Here is an 11,338-nt window from a genome sequence, read left to right as displayed (position 1 = left end):
CGAGGCTAAAATGGTGTTATTTTGCAACTTGATACTTCTCCTAAAAGCTTTCAAGCGAGCTCCAAATGTCGTAACAATCTAAGAGATGAGATTAGGTAAATAACAAATTTAAGCAATGTCATTACAATCTAAGAGATGATAAGCCTACGATAGAAGTTCTTCCATATCATAGAGTTTTGGAAACTATGAGATGGTTATGGTGTGTGCAAGCTGGTGGTCTTGAATTGAATGTACTAAAAATTGAGATTGACTTCCTAAAAATTGGAAGCACGTCTGTTTTTATCTGTTCACACAAGCCTACAATCATAGACAGGCTAACCGATGCAAAGATAAACGATATTTGATTCGTCTAGTTCCAAGCATGAGCTTGTGCATGAGTTGTTTGGAATCTTCGCTGCATTCAAGCTCTATACTTTGTGGAATTCATATGCCTTGTCGTGCAAGATGAGGTTGTATGTCAGAAAATGAGATGAGATGAGATGAGATGTTGCTTATCTTCACTTCTAGAATTCCTGTTGGAAACGTGCTCCTCATTTGTGTGTGCTCCTGGTTTATAATAGGCAAAAACCATTCTGAGGCCCCTGATCTTTCATTGTTTGGTGTATTGAGCCCTCGATCTTTCATTTAGACATATTGAAACTCTGATCTTTCATTGTTTGGTGCATTAAGCCCTCGATCTTTCATTTAAATACATTGAGCCCTTGATCTTTCATATATGAGTTTATTAGGCCCTTCCAAAAAAAAAGCTATCTATCATCAATTTATTATAATGTTAGGATATTATCAATTTACCATAATTGTAACATATTAATTGATGTATTTTAAGTAATTACTTTAAAAAACATAATGTAAGTAATTACCTTTAAATGTTTAATAATATTCATGAATTTAGTTAGTAGTACGGGTGGTTATTTAAGTTTAGGATCATGAAATTTAAATGTACATATTTTAAATATAATATAAACTAATAATTAATCGATAATTTATTTTATCAATGATGAAACCGAATACCAAACTGAACCGGACCGAAATAATCGGTTCGGTTCGGTTTGTTAATATAAATCAGTTAGGTTCGTTTTTATTTTAGGTGTTATTCGGTATTCGGTTATTTCGGTTCGGTTTGATTTTCAGACCGAACCGATCGTTGGACACTCCTAGTTGAACCAAACAGGTCCTTAATACATTTATATGTGAATTAATTTATGGAAAAGCCTAATACACCCATATATGAAAGATCAAGGGCTCAATGTGTCTAAATGAAAGATCGGGGGCTTAATGCACCAAACAATGAAAGATCAGGGGTTCAATGTGTCTAAATAAAAGATCAAGGGCTTAATACACTAAACAATGAAAGATCAGGGGGCTCGGGATGCTTTTTGCCTTTATAATATCCTCTTTTTTTTTATAACGAAAAACTACAATTCCTATTGCCTGACTGACAATGTAGTAATGTATTTGTGATCTCTGGTTTCATAATATCCTCTTTTCTTGAGGAAGTAATTCTGGTTCTAACGGGGATTTGGTGCTTTCTGTTTATTCTTATAAGTTATTTCTAATACATTGAATATTGAGGATTGTGCCAGTTATGATATAATTCAGGAAGTTCGGGAACAGGGGTTGAATTTTACCCAGTTATTTATAGAATTCATATGATACGGCCTAATTACGTGACAATGTAATAATGATTTGGTTCTAAGGGGGATTTGGTGCTTTCTGTTTATTCTTATAAGTTATTTCCAATACATAGAAGATTGGCTTTTGAGGATTGTGCCAGTTGTGATACAATTCAGGAAGTTCGGGAACGGGGGTTGAATTTTGTCCTTGATTGTTGGAGTCTCTAATTTGTGTTGTGGGATTCTAAAAGGTATGATTTGTAATTTTGACAAGTATCAGTTAATTGTGTTGTTTGAAGAGAGGACAAAATCAATTTAGTTGTTCCTGGTTGCATTTTCTATATCCAAAGCTAATTGTAATGTTTGCAAGTCAATATTATTTCATGATGGTGTTTGATTATAAGTGTTGAGCATCTATCTATCAAGCTAATCCTGCATTTAGCAATTTCTTATTTCAAGAAGATGAAAGAGTGTTTTGCTATTTGTTATTGTTGTTTACTGTTATGTAATATGAATAATACTTCATGAAATTTCTAAGTTCTAGGAACCTTGTGCATTTTGGTGTTTCCATGAAATGAAAGGAGGACAATTTTCATTAGATTTACAGCTGTTCGCGAGCTTGTTAATGAGCTTTGTTCACGAGCAACTTGTTAATTCAGTTCATGAACTTTTCGCTCGCGAACAACTCATTAATTGTATTGATTTGAAATTTTTCAACATAAAATTATATAGTTTTGAAATTTACAAAACTACGTTGATTTACATTTATCCTCTTTATAGAAATTGTTAAAAAAAAAAAAAGAACCAAGCTTGATTATAATCGAGCTTGCTTATGAGTTTGTTCATGAACCTGTAATCAAGCTCGATTCGCAAGCCAAACACGATCGACCCGAACACCGAATTGCTCATGAGCGGCTTGACTCATTTACCGTCCTAGTATTTGAGGGACAAAGTCTAAATTTGTTCCTAACGTTTTTGGATAACCGGGTACTGTTGTAAGTTCATCAGGAACTACGGTATCCAACATCGGAAATGGGCAGTAATTAGGCTATATAAAATTTCGAATTTTGCCCGCCTTTCAATACAGAAAGCGGTGGCTTGATCGCCTGGGTCGCCTTTCGCAACTATGGTGTATACATCCAAGATATTCATTTTGTTGATCACTGTGGGATTTCTCCATAGGATGACCCGTTAATGATATATTTGTGTCGTGTCAATCGGGTTGTCTATGTAAATTGCGCTGGCTTGTCAGATATTGTCACCCCTTTGATGTTTTGAGTAAATGGCATTGGTTAAGGAGCTGTTGGACATATCACAGAGGAGAGGAGAGGAGAGGAGATAATCTCCTCTTATGAATAGAAGCTACTCATCAGCAGTTGATATCATGGTACCGTTGCTTCTTCCAAATACAATGATATTGATATTTTTTTCCCAATGTCACTTGAATGTCATAGATCATGTTTATATGATACATACATGCCATCAATATTCAATAGTGCATGCTTATATTTGCTCTTTTATTTAATATATGATAATTGGTGCTGAACTCAAGTATGCAAATTTTGAATTTTCATTTAGGAAAACTTATCTAATTCTCATGATGCTTTCTATTGCTCTGTTTCCATGACTACAATAATTTGGTATTTGGATCAACTGAAAGAAATACTCAGAGCAGTGACCGGGTTTAGTGATTTATTTTCTATTCTATGGGTTGCTCAATACCCTGTGATAGTCTGATACAAAAAAGTTTTGGTTTCCTAAAAGCCTCTTTGTTCAGTTCGCTTTTATTTGGTTCGGTTTATGACCGAAGATTCTACCTTGGGGAGTGAAATTAGAGTATTTTGTATTATGAGAGTAAAATAGAACTTTACCTGTTTTGAGATTCTAAAGTTGTATGTATAAAAGAAAAGCTTAAATCTTGATAGAATCAGAATGAATAATCTTGTTACAATGGCTGCTATATGTACAACAAGTTACAGAAAGGAAGAGAGTGGAAAGAGGTTTGGTTACTTGTATATTATATTTTTATATTTTTTAATGTTTTAATGGGATTTTAATGGTTTCTCTGAGTGCATACATAAACTTGTGTTAGCAAATGGGATTTTAGTTGTTTGCGATCTTCACTGATTGAAGCATTATTCATTTATAGAATTCATTTTCCATTTCTGAAAGTAATAGGTTACTCCTTGAGCCAGCTACTATGTGCTTTCTCCTTGATTCTTGGAGAACAGAAGCATAGTTGTGCAAATAGTGGTAGAAGTGAGACATACATCATTCTGTTCTATGTTTTGAATTGCCATAGATAGGAACATGAGTGTGCGTACCAGAATCGACAAGCTAAATGTTCTAATGGACAAAGGTAAATCTTTTGTATTCCGAGATTGTATGCATAAGCTTGTGCCAGGAAACTCTTGTCTACACAGGAACTTGCTATTCTTAAAGGTATGCTTTCTGTCCCAAGAGAAGAGAAGAGAAGAGAATCGGCAGGCTTGAAGGTGATTTCTAATTCCGAGAACCTACAAGTATCAGTTGTTTGAAGAGAAGAGAAAATCAATTTAGTTCTTCCTAGTAACGTTTCCTATATCCAAAGCCAGTTATAATATTTGATGATGATGTTTGATTGTTGATTGTTGAGCATTCATCTTTGACAATGCTGAATATTAAAGGTGTGATTGGAAGGAGATTTTTGCTGTTTTCATGGAACGAGGGAGGGGAGACCGACTAATAATTAAATTAAGGCAGTCCATCCCAAGGCTAGGTTGCCTCGATAGATTGTTTTGAGGATGCAACCCCGCCTTTGCTTGATGGTTTCGATGGGTGTCGGGGCATCCCCAAGCCTTATTGTTTATGCACTTAGCTACTAAGTTGTTGAGGAAGTAATTTTGTTGTCTAGGGATTAGGTGTTAGTTGTCTATTTGGCTGATTATATATGAGCGATTCTGTCTCTTCTTAGCCCTCTATCTTCATATGTGAGCACCATAAGCAAATACAGAGCTATATTTTTTAATTCTTAGTTTAAGGCCAAAATGGTGTCGTTCTAACGTTATGGATTTCAACGTGGACAGATTGTTAAGGTGCTTTGAAAAGAGTTGGAAACTTGTTTTACTATGTCTTGTAAACTTTACCAACAAAGTATACATACAGAATTTACATGTATTAAATATAAACAACTTGTTAAAGGATTTAAAATATTGTTATGTTGCGATTGATCCCGAAAACAAATGCCTCGTGTAGATTTTTTTTTTTTTTTCCAAAACCGCCGATTCAATGAAATAATTTTGTATTTTTCATCTCCTAAAGCAAGGAAAAATTTAGGGTGCAGGAAAAGGACTTTAGCATCCATTGATCACTGAAAAGTTCCATTAAACATGTGCATATTAAATTTTTGAAGTAAAGTCAACGGAAAAAATTACATAGAGCACTCTCTATTCGGATTTCGAACTTAGAAGCTTAGGTTAATGAGATGTCCTTACTTTTGTATCAACTTTCTAATTACTAATTAATTATGTATTTCTCCTTATGTGATGTAAGCAAAATTCATCGAACCACTACAATGTCTCATTTCTCATTCTGCATATCAAGCATATTATATTATAATTAATAGTCGATCCAATTCCGAATAAATACCATGCAATAGATGCTAACTGAAGGAAGTGTGTCTACTTTAGTTTGAACATAAGAACCGAAAAAGCATTGACGTTTTATTCTGACATTAGTAGTGTAGTTATTTTCCAGTTGTCATTATAGTGTTTTAATATGATTTTTATTATATTATAGATAATATAAGTCTTGATTACTCTTACAAAATTAAACTCCTCCCAAACATTTTTGGGTCTTGTTAAACTTAGCCCCTATTTCACACACTTAGCCTAGGGAAAATGACGAAACTGCCCTTATTGTCTTTGGGAAGCAAAAAAAGTTATTTTTTTCTCTCTACGGAACGTGGGCGTGTGAACATCACGTCTCACCACGTGGTGAGGCGTATTGCCATCACGCCTCACCATGTGGTGAGGCGTGATGTTCACACGCCCACGTCTGGATTTTTTTTATCTAATTTTAAGTTTTAATTATTATTATTCTAAACAATTCTAAATATTATTATTATTAACATTATAATTTGAATTGTAATTATTAACATTATGGTGCCTTCTATGCTTACTTTGTTTTTGATAAAATAAGCTTTACTTTGTTTTTTCTACCATTGGATGAACTTACTTTGTCAAAGTTCAAAGTAAGCATAGCCTAACCCTTAACATTATATTAAATAATATACATGAAGTATTAAATATGTATTAAAATGTGTTAAAAATAATATGTTCTAAAGAATTCACCCAGTTCCATTCCTCCATAATCTGCTTCAGATCAGTCCTAACTTGTGGAGCCTGCTCAGCGAGCACGAGTGCGATCACCCGCTAAGTGACGTCTGCCAAACGGCTAACCCACTGCACAAAGTTAAATATTAGGAAAAAAACATAGGTAAAACAATAATAAATAAATAAATAATAAAAACTTACATATTCGATGTTGGAGCGATAATGGTGGACCGTCGTATCTTGAGGGGCACAAAGCAGACGAGGATGTGAATATCGTCTGTACCACTCCATGTACCCGAAAACACAAGCACCAGGATCGGCTCCAACTGTTTGGCATCTCCTCCGATCAACGCCACGAGTAGATGGAAATCTCCGCCAAGTATCATCAACTGTCACTTCGAAATGCGTGAGTCTCTACGATACAGACTTTCATAACCGAAATGCAGTATCAGGTCTAATATACTCAGTCGAGATAGTTTGAACATAACCGACCTGACGAAGTACTCGGTTGGGCATATATGGCTCAACAATATCTCTACACCGTATCCACCCGGTGTAGGACACGCGAAACTGATCATCATCGGCGACTGGACCATAAGGCAACCACATTACCTGCAAAAAAAAATATATATAATAACATGTTAATAAAAAATATTATTTGTTTAAGTAAATTGTTGCAAGTTATAAAATATTATTTTACCTCAATTGCCGTCATCTGGTCCAACTGTGCACGAAAGCTCAAAAGTCGGGAGGCCTTCCTGCCTGGAGTCCCGACATCCCATCTGCACGCTTGGGGAGCAATATCTGGAGTCTAGAGTGGTAGTCGATGGGGCCGGAATACCGGAAAGTACACATATATCCACGCCTAAAGGAGGGTTAAACATTCACATATACCCAAACACTCTCCTCTACTCGCTATCCCTAGCTGCCGATATAAGGTGGCAAGTGTAGCAGATCCCTAAGAACGTCCAACAGTCCATGTGACGCCGGCGTGAACCTTCTGGAGATGAGACGATCTGATTCTATTGCCACTCTTATTGATAAATAAGGTGGATCCTAAAATAAGTCGTATCCATGCTGTCGCTCGAGTCCCGGCATTCCGATCCTCCCGGGCTGGGTAAGGCCCTCCACAACATTTGTAAAAACACATCTGCCACTCCAGTAGTGCTCCGACGAAGATAACAACTCCTCCTGCGTAACTCCAAACAGATCCATACACATGGCCGGCTACACTCCGTCTTTACACGTATTGACCATATTATTTTATAAAATTAGAAACCGGATATAAATATTATTCGTCTAACTAAATATTATTTCCAACTGAATATTTCTAACTATAATTTTAAAAAAATAAATTAAAACTATTATAACTATAAAAAAAATTAAAATATTATTCTCACTAAATATTTATAACTATAATTTTTTTTTAAAAAAACTATTAAAAAATAAAATATTATTCTAACTAAATATTTATAACTATAATTTTAAAAAAATATTATTCTCACTAAATACAAATAATTTAAACGAGAAAATAAAAATAAAAGAATTTAAAAATTATTCTAACTATAAAAAAATAAAATAAATTACCCCCGGACGTATGAACATCACACTCTCACACAGGTGGGGGCGTAATGCTAATACGACAATCCTATGGTGGGGGCATATGGCTATCACGCATCCATCAACATTACGCCTGTATCTGTGGAGGGGCGTAATGTTTATACGCCTCTCCTGTGGTGGAGGCGTGATAAGCATACGTCCCCACCCCGCGATTTCAAAACAACAATATCAGAAATTTTAATCACAAAACCGTAAAAAAAAAACCGTTCGAGTCAAAATTACGTACCATTAATCCCTTTCCTTTGACGCCTCTCCCCCGATTTATACTTTTTGTCCGGATTTGAGTTTAGAATTTGAGAGGATTTGGGAATTTTACTAAAGGGTAATTTCGTCTTTGCAATAGGCTAAATGTGGGAAATTATGACTAAGTATAATAATCCACAATACTTTTTTATAAAATAAAATGGGATAACGTGTAAAAATACCCTTAATGTTTACAGCTAGGAGCAGTTTTACCCATAACGTCTAAAATAGTGCAATTTTACCCCTAACATTGGCAGTCAAGAGCAATTTTACCTCTAATGTTGTCAAGTTAGTTCAATTTTAGATATTATTATAAAACATAGATATTTTATTCCTTATTCTGCACCAATTGCATATCAATTTGTTTTTAAAAAAATTCATATTTTCTGTGATTTAATAGTAGAATTGGAGTTTAATATTCGTCGAAATATTTTAAATTTTTTTCACATCTAATCATATGTTTATTATATATTACTAATGAGTGATAAAATGACTCACATGTGAAGTATAGAGGATACGATTCACGACCGAGAAAATAGTTTGATGAATTATTTCTCAAATCGGCCCAATTTGATAACGTTGGGGATAAAATTGTTCTTGGCTGCTAACGTTAAAGGTAAGATTGCACCATTTTAAATGTTATGAGGGTAAAATTGCTCATGCGTGCAAACGTTAGGGGGTATTTTTGCACATTATCCCAAATAAAATAAAATAAAGTACTCTATTTGCTAATAGATGAAACCAAATGGGTTTTATTTGTAATTTCCCCTTAATTAGATTCAAGTACAATTTCCCCCTTTCTGAAATTGAATAGAATGAGACCTAATTTATGGATTCTCATTCAGTCTCAGTTCTCCCCCTTCTAAAAATGGCTACCAATTTCATTAGAAATATCATCTTCCTTCCTCACATTCGATTACGTTTTCTTCATTCTTCTGCAACTATATCTCCCGTTCCTCCTCCATTACCCACCATTGAAACTTCTTCGTCATCGTTTACTGTCGAATTTCTCGTCAATTCATGTGGGCTTTCATTAAAATCGGCTCTATCTGTCTCCAACAAGTTTCAGCTCAACGAAAAGACTCCACAAATCCCTCAAGCTGTACTCCAACTCTTTAAATCTCATCATTTCAGCGACACCCATGTCGCCCAATTGATCGTGAAACGCCCTCAAGTTCTCAATTGCAGAATTCATGACAATCTCAAACCCAAATTTGAGTACCTCGTCAAAATTGGCTTTGAAGGTGAGATGCTTCCCCATATCATTTTGTCGAATCCGAATATTACCAGAGCCTCTTTAGTTTCTCAAATCAAACCGTCTGTCGAGTGTTTGAGGTTGTTTTTAGATAGTGATGAGAAATTTCTAACTGTTGTTAAGCGTGGATCATGGTTGTTGACTCACAATATGAAGATTCTATTGCAACCAAATGTTGATGTTTTAGTGAAAGAGGGAGGAGTGCCTGCTCATGTTGTGGAGAGGTTACTACTTTTGCATCCAAGATTTATACTCCATTATCCTGAAAGGTTGATTAATGCTGTGAATTCTGTTAAAAATCTGGGTTTTGAAACTACTGATAAAATGTTCATACAAGCTTTTAGAGTGATGTTACAAATGAGTGAGTCAACTTGGAATAAGAAAATTGAGGTGATGAAGAGTCTGGGATTTAGTGAGGAGGATGTTCTAAAAGCTTTCAAGCGACATCCACAATGTTTAGCTTTATCTGAGGAGAACACTAGGAAGACTTTGGATTTCTACTTTAATACTATGAAGTTGGAGCCTCAAACTATAATTGTAAATCCCAATCTACTTGGGTATTCAATTGAGAAAAGAGTTCGTCCAAGGTATCATGTTTTGAAGGTTTTGGAGTCAAAAAAGCTGATAAAAGGGTCTAAGAAGTTAGAGATCTTAGTCATAAGTGAGAAGAATTTTCGGGAGAAATATATTGATCAATTCATAGATGAAGTCCCTGGTTTGTTGGATTTTTATCTTGGTATCAAGGAAGCTAAAAGCTCCGTGCTCGATGGAGAGGAAGTAAGTTTTCCTTTGCAATGAAAATAGATTAATAGTCCTTAACTTTACTAATTATGGTTTTGTCTTTCAAATACTATCAATATTGAATTGAATGGATATATTTTGGGGACTGATTTAAAACTCTCCCTTCAGCAAGATTACAGGAAAACATACTGCTGATTGGATGGTAATTTTTGTAGAAATCTGGAGGTACAAACTGTCAAAGTATTTTTGTTAGTTTGTGCACAAAAGATTAGATGTTTAAGTAGATTCTATGTTTAGATGTTAAACAAAATCACATCTATCAAATTTTCTGATATATTTCATTCAGACTTTAATCTCAAGTATTGGCATTCATGTTTCTAATTACAAATTACAACCACTAAGTGCATTTAGACAACTAAAGGAGGGTTGCTATCACAAATTACTTTATGTTCTGATTCTGCACTTCTTGTTACCAACAAACAGGAGATGGAACCAACCTGAAATCTGTAGGCATGAGGGGGAGGTTTATTAGCAGCAGAACAGGAGATGGATCGCCAAAAAGCTGGTGCGTATAACCTTGCTATGTTAATGGAGTCAACAGAACAATTTCATGTTCCAGGGACGTGGGCGGAGATTTGGAGAGCAGAAATCCCTTGTTTTTTGCTTGGAAACTGGTTCAGTAGGTTCAATTTAATTAAGGAATGGAGGTTGATAGAATTTGTGTTTATTGCAGTAGGGACATTGAAGACTCATGGCATTTGTTTTTTGAACGTCCGGTTGCTAAATATGTGTGGCAGACAACGTGGCTACTGAGTTTAATTATTTCTGCTTCTTTCACGGTGGACAACTTTGCCAACTTCGTCTTACCCGTGTTGTGGGCTTGTCACGGAATACTTGGGGGAAGGTCCTCATGTTTCTTTGGAGTCTTTGGCGCTTTAGGAATGTAAAATTCTTGCAGAATGTGATTACGTCTCCGGAGCAGATTGGTTTGGTCGCCTTGGACACGTTGTATTCTTGGCTTCGAGCGAAACAGCTTAAACATGCAGACAGAAAAGAGTAGGTAATCTCCGGAACAATATCAAGAATTCGCTTCTTCCAAATACAAAGAGTGATTTGTTGCTGCTGCTGATGTTTTTTTGCTGTTATGTAATATGATTTAAGAGAGGATAAGCTTACAATCTCCTCTTGTCATTAGTTTCATTTCGAATTTGATAAAAATGGTAATGAAGTATTTTATGACTATAGTAGATGATTATATCAAATACAATATATTAAATAAATACCATCCTAATCCAATTAGAATAATTAATTAGGTTAGGATAATTAAATAGATGTATAATCACATTATACTACCTAATAAATATTATCCTTATTAATTGTTTTAACCATAATATAATCTAATTATATTTATCTTAATAAAACAATTAAATTCATAATTAAAGGACTATAAATTCCGGCCCCCTCTTTCTCTCTCTATTAAATTACTATTCTATCATCCGGTCTTACTTCATGTGTGACCCATTAGGTTCTTACCGAAACTAGCCGTATATGTT

At 34.9% G+C, this 11,338-nt stretch overlaps 1 protein-coding gene across 4 annotated transcripts; it reads left to right on the top strand.

The window, feature by feature from the left end:
- Window positions 1-8,629: 8,629 nt before the first annotated feature.
- Window positions 8,630-11,033, top strand: LOC136221888 (transcription termination factor MTERF8, chloroplastic-like). Of its 4 annotated transcripts, XR_010685357.1 has the most exons (4): window positions 8,630-9,821; window positions 9,954-10,010; window positions 10,269-10,350; window positions 10,519-11,033. XR_010685357.1 is itself a non-coding variant. In XM_066009360.1 (3 exons), the coding sequence occupies exons 1-2, from the start codon at window positions 8,658-8,660 to the stop codon at window positions 9,978-9,980; spliced, it is 1,191 nt and encodes a 396-aa protein (XP_065865432.1). In that variant the 5' UTR covers window positions 8,630-8,657; the 3' UTR covers window positions 9,981-10,010; window positions 10,269-11,033. The 4 variants fall into 4 exon arrangements, 2 of the variants coding, with proteins under 2 accessions (XP_065865432.1, XP_065865433.1); XR_010685358.1 differs by lacking the exon at window positions 9,954-10,010; XM_066009360.1 differs by having other exon boundaries at window positions 10,269-11,033.
- Window positions 11,034-11,338: the final 305 nt, after the last annotated feature.

The sequence above is a fragment of the Euphorbia lathyris genome, chromosome 3 (genome assembly GCF_963576675.1).
Source record: "Euphorbia lathyris chromosome 3, ddEupLath1.1, whole genome shotgun sequence".
NCBI classification, from domain to species: domain Eukaryota; kingdom Viridiplantae; phylum Streptophyta; class Magnoliopsida; order Malpighiales; family Euphorbiaceae; genus Euphorbia; species Euphorbia lathyris.
Note: the sequence above shows the minus strand (reverse complement) of the source record. Positions and strands in the feature narration are given on the sequence as shown.